Consider the following 17,134-nt stretch of genomic DNA (forward strand, 5'->3'; position numbering starts at 1 on the left):
TGGGCACACTGAGTCAGCCCTGCCCTGCCCCTCGCGAGGGACTCAGATCCCGAGCATCATTGGCACCCCGGAGGAAGGGGGACGACCCCTGCACCCGTGGGCTGTCCTGGGGATCAGGGAGCGTTTCCAGTTGCAGGGGAGAGCAGGGCCTATGCCTGGCCTTAGTGCTCCCCTCCTCCCACTGGTAGCTGCTTCCCACAATGCCAAGGGCCGCAGGGCTAGAGAAGGGGTCTCCAGCTGGCATGCCCAGGGGTGCCTTTGCCAAGTCTCCCGCAGCCATTCGCAAAGGGCCACGTCTGCCCCATGTGGCAGCATGAAGAAGCCAGGTCACCTCCCGGCCAGCCAGGCCAGCCAGGCCCTGACGTTGGGGTGCACCCAGCTCCCTGTCCTGGGCAGACCCCAGCCAGGGCTGGGCAGAGTGCAGGAGCCTGTGGGATCCGGCCAGGGGCTCGCTCCACAGCTAGTGCTGATTGCAACAAAACAAACCACAACAGCTGCAGCCGCTTCCCTGCCCTAAGCAGCTGGGCTTGGCCGCCCCCCCCCACCACCACCACCGTCCCTCACCCTTGCACAGGAAGCCGTGGGAAGAGCCCAGGAAGAGGAAGGTCACAGGGGGGTAGAGATGGGAAGAGATCAAGGAGAGGAGGGATAGCTCAGTGGTTTGAGCATTGGCCTGCTAAACCCAGGGTTGTGAGTTCAATCCTTGAGGGGGCCATTTAGGGATCTGGGGTAAAAATCTGTCTGCGGATTGGTCCTGCTTTGAGCAGGGGGTTGGACTAGATAACCTCCTGAGGTCCCTTCCAACCCTAATCTTCTATGAATGGGCAGCCCTGCAACCTCGGCTCTGGGAAGGGCCAGGTGGGTTAGGGGAGCCCTGGCTGGGGACTGCGGGCAGGAAACACATGGCCAAAGCCTTAAAAGCCAGTTCAGCTCAGAGCTTGGGGCCAGGGTCATTTCATCCTCCCCCAATCTCCTGGCCCCATGTGAAACTCCGGGGCAGAGCCCCCGGCCCATGTCGCTGGCACCAAGTGGCCCCACAGCTGCAGCGAGCGCCAAGTTCTGCGGGCTGATCTGGGCTCATCGGGGAGACCTTCTGGAGGGGGGCACCGTGCTCAGAGAGCTTGGGTCCCCTGGGGCATCCCCTCCCAGCCAGTGTCACATCTCTGCAGCCACCTCCCTGCCTGCGTTTGAGTGCTGGGAAATGGGGATCCAAGCTGTCCTGGCCCTGGCAGGAGAAGCCAATGGGCTGCCCCAAGTCCAGGGGCTCCTCTCCCCAAGCAAATAGCCTGGCTGCCGCAATGCACAGGAAAGGCTCTGGATGGAGGTGGCTATTGGGCCAGAGATTCGGTGCCAGTCCCAGGGAAGACAGCCCCTCCTGGGAGTGCCAGGGCATAACCCACCTGGAGAGGGTCTGGGGCTCAGCATGGAGCCATCCCAGACACCGCCAGGGCTCTGGGGCCAACAGGCTGTGCTGTCCAGGGCTGCTTGGGGGGGGGAAGTGGGGCAATTTGCCCCAGGCCCCGGGCCTCACAGGGGCCCCCACAAGAATATAGTATTCTATAGTACTGCAACTTTACTTTATGGAAGGGGCCCCCAAAACTGCTTTTCCCCAGGCCCCCTGAATCCTCTGGGTGGCCCTGGTGCTGTCTCCCCGCCCCATGCCCTGAGTCCAGGCACTTCTCACCAGCAGAAAACAGACACATTCCAGCCACCAGAGGGCAGCAGCAGCTCAGGCCAGGAGCACCACAGGACAGCAGGGCCCACGTCCCCACAAGTCCCCGCCTGGAGCGGGTGGGAGGAGGGCGGGTTCCCTACTGAGCCAGGGCCCCCTACAGCCAGGAGCAGGGGCCTTTCCTGGGTCTCCGGCACACGGGAATCCACACCCAGCCCAGCCTCTTCCAGGGCCCATCATCTGGGTATCTGGCATCACAGTAAAAAGGCTTTAGGGCTCCCTGGGGCTGCACAGCCCAGAGCCCACTGTGTCCCGGCAGGGAGCTGTGGGGGCTGCCCTGGCAGAGACCCAGCTGTGCCCCCATGCACCAGAGCTTGCTGCTGGAGCTCAGCCAAGGCTGCCTCCCTCCCAGCAGGGGCATCAGGAGGCCCAAGGGGGCAAAGGTCCCTGGCTCCAGCCAGGCCTCCTGTCCATGTCCTCACACTGCTTCCAGCGCCCCGGGGGCCAGGCAGGGGGTCTGCTGTCAGCTCAACAGGGACGGGGTCCCCTGCCCAGCTCCCTGGACCCTTGCCCAAGACAGTAAGACCCCCCGCAGCTAGACTCACCCACCCCAAATAGTTGGGAGATAAACAGGGCAGGGCGCCGGGGGTCTGGATATAAGGTGGTGCTGGAGATTAGCCCTGGGGCTCTCAGGGCAGAGAGGAGCCAGACACCTGACTGCTGGAGGAAGGGGTGGTCCAACCCCCACTGCTCCCCGTCCCTGGGTTTGGGGGTCAGGTGCCTCCAAAGACACAGGCTGGGGGAAGGGCTGTGGAGGGTCCCTGAGCTGCCCCCAGCTAGCAGAGGAGCCTGGGCCTGCTGTGGGGAGCCCAGTAGAACCAAACTGGGGCCAGGAGGCTCCACGCCCAGGGGAGGGGTCCCCAATCTCATTGCCCCTCTGTGAATGGGGAAAGCCCAACACACACACACACACACACACCCCACAGCTGCCCTCAACCCTCTGCCCTCACCTGCTGGGACAGCCCTGCTCAGAGCGTCTCCTCCCCAACCCCTGGGTGAGGCGGCCTGGCAGGGGCTGGCAGAGAAGGGAGACAGGGTCCCATGCCCTCCCCCTCCCCCCCCCGCACAGAAAGGCAGCGAGCCAGGCAGCCCCACCGGCCATAAGCTCCCAGCCAGCCCCAGATGCAGCCTCTAGCCCTAACTATGGGTAGCGAGTGCCAGGGGTCTGAGGCTGCTGGGGAAACCCCTCTGCTCTGTTCTCTCCATTGACTGGGCCAGACAGGGCCTGGCAGCACCCAGACATGCCAACCCGCAGCCCAGTCACCTCAGCCCCTCGCTGCCCCCCAGCACCTCTGGAGCGGGGGAGACCCCTCCTCACACTGCTGCCAACAGGATTCTCCTGCAGCTCTCCCCTGTGCCCATAGGGTGGCGCCCTCCCCAGAGCCTGGAGACCCCCAGTGGGGCTGACTCTAGGACAATTCACCCGCTCTCCAGGCGAGGACAGCCCAGCCAGGGCCCCACTTTCCTACCTCCTGACAATCATCTTCAGCGTGCGGTAGGAGCCTTTGATGAGGACGAGCGCCTCCTGCCGGGAGCCGTACAGTGGGGTGCCATTGATGTTCACCAGCTCGTCCCCAGGCCGCATCTTGCGGGACAGGGCCGCCTTACCCCCATCTTCAACCTAGGCACAGATCCAAGACAGCCGGATGGTCAGATGGGCCGGGCACTGTGCTCACACGTGCCCGCGCACAGAGGGGTGTGGGGCAGCCAGGCCCTTGCTTTCTGGGAATGCCCCAGCACCCTGGCCAGTGACGCAGGGAACCTGTTTCAACACATCTGGCTGTCCAGCCCTCACCACACCTCCCCGCCCCCGGCATCCCGTCTGCCTTTGAGGGGAGCCCCAGGCCCAGCTACTGTGAGACAGAGGTCTCATGGGATTGGGGGTGCACCAAACGGTGGTGGTGCTGGGGCCACAAGTCCAGAGCTTGGAACACACCATGCCCATAGAGATGTCCCACAAGGACCCTGTAAGGTAGGGAGCAGGGTGGTGCATATATTGTGGGGGCTGGAAAGTCACTGTGGGAGTCAGGGCATGAAGGCCTCCCAGCACTGCTGACCAATCCATTAAAAGTCCATTTGGCCACCTGCAGCGGGGCAAGCAAGGTGCCTGCCCGGCTCCGCGCAGCTCCTGGGAAGTGGCCAGCATCTCCCTCTGGCTCCTAGGCATAGGGATGGCTACGGAGATCCATGCGCTGCCCCTGCCCTGAGCGCTGGCTCTGCAGTTCCCATTGGCCGGGAACTGCAGGGGTGGCACCTGCAGGCGGGGCAGCACATGTTGCTGCCTGGCTGTGCCGCTGCCTAGGAGCCAGAGGGAGATGCTGGCCACTTTCTGGGAGCTGCCTGAGACTAGCAGCGCCACCCAGAGCCCACACCCCTCACCCCCTCCCACACCCCAACCCCCTGCCCTTGCCCGGAGCCCCTTCCTGCATCCAAACTCAAGCCTGGAGTCCTCTCCCGCACTCCAACCCCCTCGGCCCCAGCTCAGAGCCCACACTCCCAGCCAGAGCCACACCCTCTCATTGCCCCAACCCCCTGCCCCAGCCTGGAGCCCCCTCTCCCACTCCAAACCCCACGGCCACAGCCCAGAGACCCCTCCTGCACTCCAACCCCCTCATCCCTGGCCCCAGCCAGAGCCCTCACCCACTCCCACACCTCTTCCCCAGCCTGGTGAAAATGAGTGAGTGAACAATGGGGGGGGATGGGGGGGCCTCAGAGAAGGGGCGGGGAAAGAGCCTCAGGGAAGGGCAAGGGTGTTCGGTTTTCTACAAATAGAAAGTTGGCAACCCTACCCATCCATCGCCAACAAAATCCACCCCCCCACACACATTCCTCTTCCTCCCCCCTCCCGGCGATGACATTCAGCTCCTCTCCCTGCCTCCCCACCTGCTTGCCAATCCAAGCTGGGGATGGGGGAAGACAATTTCCTGGGGTGGAGGCAGCAGCAGGGCCCCCAACCCATGTCGCCATGACACAGCACATGGAGACCGGCTGTCTGGCAGCAGGTGTCTAGTCCGGCTGAGGCTAGGGCCTGGCTGAGCAGCAGGCAGGCAACAGCCGAAGGGTAGCTGGAGGGGACAGGGACTCCCGGCTGCAGAAGCTCTGAGCCAGCCTTCCAGCCAGGCCCCACCACGGAGCTGCTAGAAGCACCCAGCCCTCAAACAAAGAAACCCAGGAGAGCCAGATCCACAGAATGTGTCTGGAATCCAGCCCAAAATGGTGCATCTCTCACACCTGGTGCATCACGTCACACTGTGCGCACACACACCCACCCCTTCCTAGCATGCTGCACAACAGGCCCATTCTAGTCTGAAGAAAGGCGCCAGCGTATCACTGGGGAAATGTGTCCTTGCACAGCCAGCAGAAGACCAAGACACAGCTGAATGGACTGGCTAGGTTGGACACCCTCCCCGCCCACAGCACCCCCCTCTGGCAAAGGAGTCCAGTTTCCTCCTCCCTAGCCCTAGGTTTTCCCTCAATCCCAGTCATATTTGGCTTAAACCTATCACTGAACCTGGCACACAAGAGGTTAAAGGGCACAGCAAGCAGGGGGGAGGGGCAGCAGCTGGCTCCCTCTGGCTGATGGGACACTAGGCTGCCATTTGGGGGAACCCCTCCTCCGGCTCTGACAGGACAGGCCATTCTTGAGTGCTCCCCTGGGAGCATGGCCAGCCAGGAGCATGCGGCTCCACTGAGTGTCACTCAGCAGATCCCCTTCCCACCCGCGCCCCAGGGCATGGCAGCCCAGCACCAGCTCCCAGGCTGTCTGCTATTAACCCCAGCCAGCTCAGGAGGGTGCCACTGCCGAGCCTCAGCATCCTGCCTGGAGCCACAACACAGCTGCCAGGCGAGGCCCAAGGCTCACAGCCCAGCTCCTAAATGGGCACAGCCCACACCACCAAGACCATCTCTGGCCTCCCCTGTGCAGGTGCCCGGAGGGAGACTGAGCTAGAAGGGGCCACAGCCAGAAAGCTTCCATCTCTACCTGGGACAGCCTACACCAGCCATCTGTTCTGGAGCCAGATGCCATGGTGATGGGCCACCTTAGGACAGCCTAGCTGGTGACATTCACTAAGGAAAATCACCCTGCTATGAGCCTCAAGAGAGGATTGCTGGTGCGATGGGGGTCTTGGGTCTCAACCCAGCTTTCTAGGGGATGGGGATTTTTGTGCTGGATCAGAACCAGGGCCCAGTGCCCCCCTCAAACTGTGGCCAGGAACAGTGGCTGAGGAGGAAGCTGTAGGAACTCCCACAGCCATCAGCAACACGCCCCAGGGAGCCTGTCCAGAGCTGGCTTGTGGCCTAAAGTGGATGGGGGTCCCGGCCCACATGGAGCTGCTAGCCCCAAGCCTGCTGTGGATGCTCACATTACTTCCCTCCCACTCTGCCCCCACCATAAGCCCCAAGCTCCCAACCAGCTCACTCTGCCACACACAGCCCTTGGGGGACCTGGCTGCCAGCGCCTGACCCCGCCCAGCCCTCAGGAACCAGGGTTAATAGAGAGCAGGCAGGGAGAACACGGATGCAGTGACTGCAGCACAAACAGAAAAAAACAAGCCGCCTCAGAGCAAAGCCCAGGGCTCCTGCCCCGGGGAAATCAGTCTGAGCCAACGTGCCCCTAGGCCCCCCTCACTCACACTGGGGTACCCATCCTGGCTGCCATGGAGCCCCCTGCCTAACACCAGTGTGCGTGGGGGCGGCTTTGTGCCCACTCATGAGGCCAGCACAATACTTAGCTAGATGGGCATGCTCCAAAGAGCCTGGCAGCTTGGCGATGGCAGCCCAGCCCCGCATGGCACTCCCACCCCAGGACGGCAGCTCCCCGGTCTGGCCGCTGGGATTCCTGAGCTATGGATCTGATCCGACTCCGGCTGCTAGCAGTGCCCAAGCTCGCTCTGGCAGAGAGAGTAACCCTGCACTAGGGCTGTTTGGGAGGCCAGCAGGCTAGGCCCACCTGGCCCCAAGCGCCAGGATCACAACCTTGTACTGCCTTCCCCACCCTCTGGGAGAAAGGCCATGCAGAACACCATAGGCGGCAGGTTTGTATAATTTTTGGTGGGGCCCAAAATGGTGGTGCCCCCCCGCTCCCGCCCTGTAAGCCGATATAAAATGAAGCTACAACGCGTCAGTGCCACAAGATTACAAGGGTCAATTAAAAGTGGAAAGTCAGAAGCAGCACTTGCCTACTTCAATATACAGTATTATATTTTGTTGCATCTGTTGTGATGAAGTGGGAATGTTCTTAATATTTTCTCTGAATACTGTGTGGGTGCCTCAGTTTCCCCTGCAAGATGCCAACTGAAGGTGTTGGGGACAAAGAGATCAGGTGGCCTCCTTGTCCAGAAGAGACACAGAGGCCAGAGGAGGGAGTGTCAGTTTGGAGCTGGCTGGGGAAATTGGGAGAGACCCAGAACTTGGTTCTGGGCTCCCCATCCCCCAAGATGGACCTGACAGAGGGGTTCTGTTTTCTGTACCAACAAGCTCTGTTTAAACTGTGTTCCCGTCATCTAATAAACCTTCTGTTTTACTGTCTGGCTGAGAGTCACATCTGACTGCGGAGTTGGGGTGCAGGGACCTCTGGTTGCCCCAGGACCAGCCTGGGCAGACTCGCTGTGGAAAGTGCATGGTGTGGAAGGGCATGCTGAATGCTCCGAGGTCAGACCCAGGAAGGTGTAAGCTTCTTGCCCTGGAGACAGTATGCTCCGAGAGAGGAGGCTCCCCCAGAGTCCTGACTGGCTTTGTATGGAGATGTTCCAAAGCATCACAGAATCCCCTTCCACACCGTGCACTTCCCAGAAGTCCGCACAGGCACTGACACTCCCTCCTCCGGCCTTTGTCTCTTTTCCAGGCATTAGGAGGCCACCTGATCTCTCTGTTCTCCAACACCTTCAGTTGGCACCTTGCAGGGGAAACTGATTTGGGAGAAATGAAGTAAAAGCTGCCCAAACCGAGCTTGAGCACTCCTGAATTTTGAGGTGTTCAAATCTGGAAGGCAGGTGCTGGGGGTGGGAGAGGGCTGTGGGCTCCATGGGGGAGCATGGCAGCAACTGTCTGGAGCTGTATGGAGCCAGATACGCTGGTCTGAGTGGCACAGTAAGCGGTTTGGGGGTTGGAGAAGAGGTAGGGAGTTCCGGGGGGCAGTCAAGGGACAAGGAGCAGGGGGAGTTGGATGGGGCAGAGGTTCAAGGGGCAGTCAAGGGACAGGCAGCAATTGGATAGGCATGGGAGTCTAAGAGGTTGATCCGGGGACAGGCCGGGGGTGCGGTCCGGGGCGGGACGGTGGGTGGGGTCTCAGGAGGGGGCCGTTGGGGACACGGCGAAGGGAGGCGTAGATCGCGGCTGCGCTCCCAAGGGGCAGTTAGGGCAGGGGTCTCGGAGGGGGTAATCGGGGAACAAGGACCAGTGGGGATTAGATAGGGGGTGGAGGTTCTGGGGGGCAGTTGGGGCAGGGGTCTGGGGAGGGGGCAATCAGCAGACAGAGGCTGGGATTCAAAGGGCTCTGGGCTGCTGGCAGCCGCAGGGATCCCAGAGCCCTTTAAATCCCAGCCCCGGCTGGGAGTCAGAGGACTCTGGGCTGCCTGCAACCGCGGGGAGCTCAGAGCCTTTTAAATCCCAGCCGCGGCCGGGAATCAGAGGGCTCTGCGCTGCCCGCTGCGGCGGGGAGCCCAGAGCCCTTTAAATCTCAGCCGCGGCTGGGATTTAAAGGGTTCAGGGCTGCCTGCAACCGCGGGGAGCGCAGAGCCTTTTAAATCCCAGCCACGGCCGGGAATCAGAGGGCTCTGGGCTGCCTGCTGCGGCGGGGAGCCCAGAGCCTTTTAAATCCCAGCCGCCGCCGGGAATCAGAGGGCTCTGGGCTGTCTGCTGCGGCGGGGATCAGAGGGCTCTGGGCTGCCTGCAACCGCGGGGAGCGCAGAGCCTTTTAAATCCCAGCCGCAGCCAGGAATCAGAGGGCTCTGGGCTTCCCGCTGCGGCGGGCAGCCCAGAACCTTTTAAATCCCAGCCGCGGCCGGGAATCACAGACAGGGGCTCTGCTCCAGCAATATTTGGAGCTAGGTTTCTCCCCTGCTGTGCGCTGCCGGCAGCCCAGAGCCTTTTAAATCCCAGCCGCGGCCGGGAATCAGAGGGCTCTGGGCTGCCTGCAACCGCGGGGAGCCCAGAGCCCTCTGATTCCCTGCCGCGGCTGGGATTTAAAAGGCTCTGGGCTGCCGGCAGCGCACAGCAGGGGAGAAACCTAGCTCCAAATATTGCTGGAGCAGAGCCCCTGTCTGTGAATATTCCTGGGGCTAAAGCCCCAGGAGCCCATATAAGTCGGCGCCCATGCAGAACACAGCAGTGACCCTCCAACCCTTCGTCCCTGGGCCCAGCCCCACATGGCTCCTGGCAGCCTGGCTGGCAACACACCATCTTACAGCACCATTCTACACTGCTAGGCACTGCCTCTGTGCCCATCACCATGGCACGTGGGCACCCACCATCCTTCGAGTGTTACCGTATTGGCCCTCCTGATGCGCTGCACCAGCGCAGCTGGGATTCTGGCAAACGCTGGAGAAGCCAGAAGGTGCCTTGAGTCCTAGCCAGGGATCGGCTCCACGGGGTGCTCCTGCTCCCCCAGGGGGCTGTCAGGGCTGCTGCCACTGTCTGCTGCACCCACCAAGGGCAATGCCGACCTGCACATCACGCAGCAGGTCTAGTCCTGTGTCTGAGTCCTGCTCTCACTGCTCTGCAGGAGACCAGGGCATGGCAAGTCTGCCTCAACACAGCCCCTGCAGTGCCCAACTTCAGACCCTGGCACCGCCCCAGGACTACAACCCCCCCTTCCCCAGCACAGGCTGCGCAGGTTAGACAGGGCAGGTCTTCCTGTCCCAGCCCTCACTCTGCACGCCCCAGTCTGGCCGGATCTGCCATTTACCTCTGGGGGATGCCCAGGCTAACACATCCCACCCCATCATTCCACATGCCGCCTCTGCAGGGGCAGAGACCCTGCCCACAGCACGGCACATGGTGCCCATGCTCCAGCCTCCAAGGAATGCACAGTCACAGCTCAGGCCCCTTCCCCAGCCCACCGCCAAGCAGGAAAAGGGCAGAGCTGTGCCCGTCCCCCACTATGCCCCCTTCCTCACTCATCAACTTGGCACTCCTGTCCCCCAGGACTTTAACCTTCTTCCCTGCTGGGAGGACACCACAACCTGGACCGCTCCCAGATGAGGACCCCACCCCACTCTGCCGACACCATCGGTGCTGCTCCTTTATCTGCAAAGGGGATCAGCCATCAATGCCTCTTCTCCATCTCAATGCCCCCAGAACCAGCTGAGTCCCCCTTCCCCACCCCACCCCAACCCTGCTTGGTGGGCTTAAAAACCCCAAGCAGGAAAGCCGGGTTCCCCCTCCTGCCCCCTCAAGCAGCGCACTAGGGACCAGGCTGTTATACAGCAGGGACGCTCGTACCACTTTCCGAAGGGTCCAGTGCTCCCGGGCCCACAAAACCAACCTGGCTACAGCTGGATCTTGGCCTGGGGCGGCCTTCGAGTCAACCCTGGGGGATCCGCTGTGGGAGAGGAGGCTCCTGCCCCAGGGGGCCCAGGTGTTCCCAAGACAGGCCAGGCTGGGGTGGAGGCACGCTGAGCCGAGCAGCCCAGCTGGGCTTGGCGTGGCCTCCCTCCCCCACCCCAGTCACATGCATCTCAACAGCAAAGAAAGGAAACTGAAAAATGTCTCTCACTCTCCCCGCAGATTCCCCAGCGGCATCGGGGCAGCACAAGAGCCCATTGTGCGGCTGAAATGCCAGCCCATCGTCCAGCGCTCCCAGCCACCCTGTCCATGGCATCAGCACATCCACCTCGTGGTGGGTGTAGAACAAGGGGCTCTGTGGGCGAGGGGAGCTGGGCATTCCAGCTCCTGCGCATTTCCAGCCTAGATCAGTGGCTGAAAGTGCTGGTCCCGACAGCCCTGTTCGCTGATCAGAGGGCAGCGCGGACTGGGGCCTTGGCTCCTTGCCACTGCACAGAAACCGCCCCCACATTGGCACAGACTGGTTCTCAGTGCCGCCCATCTCCACAGAGAGGCCAATGACTACACGTGCCTTGGAGGCAGGACTCCTGCTGTCCCCTGCATGGGGGTCCCTCGAGCCCAGGGCAGCGTCCGGGTATGTGCGGAGGGGATGCCCATGCTGCACCTGCTCTGGGGAGGCGACTGCCCCTGGGGCTGGGAGACATGCACTGAAGTAAACCAATGTACAAATCCCTGGGCAGGACGAATCCACAGTCGCAGCAAGGTGGCTGGTGGCTCCCTGCACAGAGCAATGGCATTGGCAGGAATGTAGCAAAGGCATGCTGGATCTCACCAGTAATAGATGCATGGAGCCCAGCACAGAGCGGGAGGCTGAAGGGGGGCACAAATTGGAGTCCAAACCCGGAGCATGGAGCTAGAGGAAGTGAGACTGGGACAGAGCAGCTGAGAGCATTCCCAACACAAGGGGAGAGCCAGCATCAAACCATCAGGGGTCAGGAGACAGCCCAAAGCCCCCTCCACTCATCTGGGCAAGCAACTGCCTGCTGCTGCTTCAGCAGCTTTCCCAACCTGGATTGCCTGCCAGATCCCACTGTGCTGGCTCCCATGCTGCCCCCTCTGCACCAGGAAACTCAAACAGCTGCTACCGCCTCCACCTTCAGATCCCTCTATAAGGGTCCCTGCAACCACGGTGCTGACAGAGCCCAGCCTCCTGACCTTGGGGCTCAGCAAGTTCCTCTAGAGCTTCTCGGAAACGGGGTCTGAACCCCCCAAATAAAGCAATTCCAAATGCCCAGTGGTGCCTCATGGGCACTGGAGTTCACAGGGTTGCTAACTCTCATGATTTCGCCCAGCGATATTTGGTGCTTTTGGTCAAGCCCCAGCACCTGGAGTCCTGTGACAAGGGGAGAATCTCAGCCTTCATTTTAAAACCCCCTATGCTTCTAGCTCTCCTAAGTGCAGGGCAAATCTCGCCAGACCAGCCTGGATGCTCAGCAACCAGCAGCCAAACCAAGAGAGCCCACCTTTTACTCTGCATTCGAAAGCTCCTGGCTTTGGGGACTGACTTGTGATGTCTGAACACTTGGGGTTGGCCATGCTGCATCCAGACTACATCTCCTATGATGCACTGAGGTAAGGGGAGTGGGCACATGACAGGCACCCCCTGCCACACCACAGTGCACCATGGGAGATGTAGTCTGGCCAGAGCACTTGATCCACAGAGAATGGGAGCCAGAGGGACCTGAACTACAATTCCCATGAGGCACTGCGGTGCCATTTTCACAGGAAATGGGAGGCATATCGATCCTCCCTGCAGCCAGCAGAGGCTTCTTGTGACAACAATTTGACTGGAAAACTTCTTCCCGGCTCTATATTCCCCTTCCCTGCCCCCAGCGTGACCCCCATGGAAACCGCCACCTGAGCTACAAGCCCCAGAACTAGCCAGGCAGGGCCAGGTTTCACCCAGATGCATTGGCTTGCACCCCCTTCCCAACCCACCTTTGTCCTTTGGCTGGAGGCCCGCAGCGCAGCGATGGCCTCCTCTCTGCGTTCATACAGCCCCCAGCACAACACCCAGTGGGGAGTCTGAGCACCACCATGCTATCACTATTATCTGCGCCCACTGCAAGCCCTGAGGCCACTGTGCCCCTGGCAGGAGCTACCATGCCCCAGCATGGTGCATGTGCGTCACTAGAGGATGCTGTGCAGGGGAACAGCGGGGGGAGAAGCCAGCCCTGACACAGCACCATCACCTCAGGGGCTTAAAGCACCATAGGCAGGCAGGAGTGTACCACTAGCCCCACTGCAGCAAGGGAAGCTGAGGCACAAACAGGGAGGAGCTTCCCCAATGTGACAGACACAGAAAGAGTCAGGAGTCCAGTGCCCTACTCAGTTTCACTGCCTCTTGGTACAGCGGCCCCCACCACAGGACACCCCACAGCCCCCTACAGGTGAGAGGCCTGTGTTTTGGTCTCCGGTTCTGTTCCCCTGGCCTGCCCTGGATCTCCAACAAGCCCAGCCCCCTTTGGGCAGGAAGAGCACCCTGCCCACCCAGCCCAGAAGGCCGAATGTCCCCCATCCCCAAGCAATGCCAGGGACAGCTCCATGCCACATCCCACACGCTCGTCCCATGCTCAGTGCCAAAGCCAGCCGATGGACTCCAGCACAACAGCAGCTCGGCTCTCACTCGCTTCCCCCACCCACTGGGCTCCATCTGGGAGAGTAGGGGGTGGGGACGCCCCATGGGCCAGGGCTGCCCACAGCTCCCCTAGTGCCATGGCACAAATGGGGTAAGTGGGGAGCTTCTGAATGACCTGCCCGTGCCCGGTTCTGGTGCCAGAGCACCCACATCAGCCTGCTCCTCCACAGCTCATTCATGGGCACTGCCAGGGAGGGACAGGCTCAGCTCCCCGTCACTGGCTCACACCTAGGCTCATCCCTAAACAGGATGTGGTTGAGGCTGAGGCCTGGTCTACACTAGGACTTTAATTCGAATTTATCAGCGTTAATTCGAACTAACCGCTCAACCGTCCACACCAGGAAACCATTTAATTCGAACTAGAGGGCTCTTTAGTTCGAATTTGGTACTCCACCCCGGCAGGTGGAGTAACGCTAAATTCGCACTTGCTAGCTCGAATTAGGCTTGGTGTGGATGCTAATCGAACTTAGCAGCTCCGGGAGCTATCCCACAGTGCACCACTCTGTTGACGCTCTGGACAGCAGTCCGAGCTTGGATTCTCTGGCCAGCCACACAGGAAATGACCCGCGAAAATTTGAATTCATTTTCCTGTCTGGGCGGTTTGAATCTGACGTTCTGGTTGCACATCGGGGCGAGCTCCGCAGCACCTGCAACGATGCAGAGCTCTCCAGCAGAGGAGTCCGGGCAATCCCAGAATAGAAAGAGGTCCCCAGCATGGAGTGACCTGGAAGTCCAGGATCTGATCGCTGTGTGGGGCGAGGAGTCTGTGCTCTCGGAGCTGCGCTCCAACAAGCGAACGCCAAGACCTTCGAGAAGGTCTCTAAAGCCATGAAAGACAAAGGATACAGCCGGGATGCGATGCAGTGCCGCGTGAAAGTGAAGGACCTAAGACAAGGGTATCAAAAAGTCAGAGCGGCAAACGGACGCCCGGAGCCCAGCCCCAGACATGCCGCTTCTACGAGGCACTGCATGCCATTCTAGGTGGGTCTGCCACCAGTGCCCCACCAGTGACGGTGGACTCCGAGGACGGAATAGTGTACCGGGACAGTTCCCCTCCCTGTTCGCCGATGGGGAAGATGAGGAAGGGTCTTTAGAGGACGGCGCAGGCGACATCGAACCCACTCCCGCTTTCCCTGACAGCCAGGATCTCTTCATCACCCTCACAGAGATCCCCTACCAACCGTCCCCCGTTAACCAGGACTCGGAATCAGGGAAGGATCAGGCGTAAGTGCTACAAACAGGGAAACATTTATTATTTTAAGAAACAGGGATTTATATAAAAATAGAAATACTATATAAACATTTTTAAATATGAAACTAAACAAACAGCAGGTCTACACAAACAGCAATGGAGCAATAGTCCTCTGGGGATATTTCAAAAAGCTCTCAGAGAGCAGCTGGAAAAGCCTCAGCAAGAGGTTTCTTGGGAGAGGTGCTTTATTGGGTGCTCCGTTGAAGCACACTCTTCCGCCATGCCATCCTCAGGTAGAGGGGACCATCGCCTCTGAGCATGGCAGCGTAGGGTCCTGGTCTGTGCAGGGCTTCTATTAACATCCGCTCTCTCTGTGTGCGCCTGACACGCCTCAGGGTGATGTCGTTGTGGAAGTGCTGCATCTAATTAGTGGAATTAGTGTACTGTTACTATTGTGCATGGTAGACTTTTACTTTGCATAAGAAAGACCCTCGCTAACAGAGTTTTACTTTGCATAAGAATGACCCTCGCTTAACAGAGTTTTACTTTGCATAAGAATGACCCTCGCTTAACAGCCACGTGTTGCAGGCCTCAGAGGAAAAGCATACAGGGTCTTTCGCTCACTGGCGGGAGATGCCGCATAACGCTCATCTTTTCTGCTTTGCACATTGCCTCCAGCAGGAGAGCACAGCTAAGCACTATCTGATAAGCAGTCTGTACTGTAAGGCTTACCAGGACTTTGTGCAAGAGGGATGCAGCTGTCTCTCCTCGCTTGTGCGCTATCCAGTGCAATCGCGCCGCCAATGAGAGCGTATTCCGAAATCTCGGACTAGTTCCGAGATCTCCTGAGACTTGGTTCCCTGTTTGGTCTTCTTAACTGAAAATGACTAGACTGTGTTTACTGTTGGCAAACATGTATTTGTTCAAGGAAATCACCTACTTTTTCGCATCACACAGCTTGGCTCCTTCACGGACTGCCCCGCCATCCCCTGCAGAGGCTGGCTCAGATTAGACGCCAAAGAAAAAGACAAGGGACGACATGTTCCAGGAACTGATGGCCAGCTCCAGAGCGAGGCGGCAGAGCAGAGACAGTCGAGGGAGAGCCTGTGTCAGCAGCATCGCACACACATGGAACGGGAGGATAGGTGGCGGCAGGAAGACCAGCAGGCGACTCAAACGCTGCTTGGTCTCATGAGGGAGCAAACGGACACGCTCCGGCGCCTTGTAGATGTTCTGCAAGACCACAGGCAGGAGGAGAGAGCCCCCCTGCAGTGCATCTGCAACCGCCCTCCAACGCCAAGAAGTCCTGTCCCCCCCTCACCCAAAGTGACAAGAAGGAGGGGCGGTAGGGGCCGTGAGAACTGTCACTGCACCGCAGCAGAGCGCTAATGTACAAGACACCTCTCGCGCTGTAAATTTGTAGAAGTTCTTCCCTTACAGGATCACCCAGTCCCAAATCCAAGTTTCAACCCCCCACTGTGTATAACATTATTAAAAGCGGTTTGCTGTTACTCTCTGTTTCCGTCACGTTTCTCGTGTCAGAAGACTTTGTGGGGGGGGGGATTTTTAATTACAGTGCATAGCCCACATTACCAGGGTACAGACTTGGGGGCAGGGTCAACTGCAGGGCACACACAGACTGCAGTCACTAGGCACCAGGGACAGTGTGTGTGGTGTATGCTGCCCCGGCTCTTTCCTTGATGTGTAGGGTCCTGGTGCCTGACATCCCCGAATGTAAAGGCAGGCTTCCCTTCACATGCATTTGGACCGTAGTCACGATCCTCCCCGGTGCCCCGAGCCCCAAAAAGAGACCTCATCCAGGGGCAGATACTCACCCTTCCCCCACACCCCTCACCCCTTCCAACGCCCCAACCCACAGCCGTCATGGTAACCCCTATCCAAGGACGGCACCCCACGCCCCTTCCTGCAAACCCACCCATCAGTGCACACCTTAACCAGCACAGAATGCTTCCATGTTTCAACGAAGAAACAGAAATGCAAAGTCAACGAAAGATTTATTATTAATTACTAAAACATGTCCTTAGTTTTAAAACGTCCTTGGGAAGTGGGGAAAACTTGGTTTATGATCAGGCTCTCTTAAAATCAAGTGGACAGTCACAGGTTACCCTGCTCTGCGAGGAAACTCGCTTTCAAAGCCTCCCTGATGCATATCGCTTCCCGCTGGGATATTCTCTCAGCACGGGTGTCTGGCTGATCATAAACAGCAGCCAGGCGATTTGCCTCAACCTCCCAAGCGGCCAAAGGTCTCGCCCTTGCTCTCACAGAGATTGTGGAGCACACAGCAAGCAGCAATAACTACGGGGATATTCTTCTCGCTGATGTCCGAGCGAGTCAGTAAGGTCCGCCATCTCCCTTTGAGACGTCCGAAAGCACACTCCACCACCATTCTGCACTTGCTCAGCCGGTAGTTGAAGAGTTCCTTTTCAGTGTCCAAGGCGCCTGTATAGGGCTTCATGAGCCAGGGCATTAGCGGGTAGGCCGGGTCCCCGAGGATCACTGTATGCATCTGCACATCCCCAACCGTTATTTTGTGGTCCGGGAAGAAAGTGCCTGCCTGGAGGCGTCTAAACAGACCAGAGTTCCTGAACACACGCGCCATGAACCTTGCCCGCCCACCCGACGCGTTGATGTTGGTAAAACGTCCCCTATGGTCCACCACAGCTTGCAGCACCATTGAAAAGTAGCCCTTTCGGTTAATGTACTCGCTGGCCTGGTGGGCTGGTGCCAGGATAGGGATGTGAGTCCCATCTATAGCCCCACCGCAGTTTGGGAATCCCATCGCAGCGAAGCCATCTATGATGACCTGGACATTTCCGACAGTCACTACCTTTGAGAGCAGTTGCTCAACGATTGCGTGGGCTACTTGAATGACAGCAATCCCCACGGTAGATTTGCCCACGCCAAAGTGGTTCGCTACTGACCGGTAGCTGTCTGGCGTGGCAAGTTTCCAGAGGGCTATGGCCACTCGCTTCTGCACAGTCAGGGC

The 17,134-nt window shown here is 59.4% G+C and overlaps 1 protein-coding gene across 1 annotated transcript in view; it reads right to left on the minus strand.

Moving 5' to 3' along the window:
* The window catches only part of SHROOM4 (shroom family member 4), a 65,315-nt gene that overhangs the window by 25,076 nt on the left and 23,105 nt on the right, over window positions 1–17,134 (minus strand). The window contains exon 2 of the mRNA XM_039488186.1: window positions 3,202–3,353. Coding sequence (XP_039344120.1) covers window positions 3,202–3,353 — 152 coding nt within the window. The remainder of the gene's footprint in view (window positions 1–3,201; window positions 3,354–17,134) is intronic.

This window comes from Mauremys reevesii, linkage group 9, assembly GCF_016161935.1.
Source record: "Mauremys reevesii isolate NIE-2019 linkage group 9, ASM1616193v1, whole genome shotgun sequence".
Lineage (NCBI taxonomy): Eukaryota > Metazoa > Chordata > Testudines > Geoemydidae > Mauremys > Mauremys reevesii.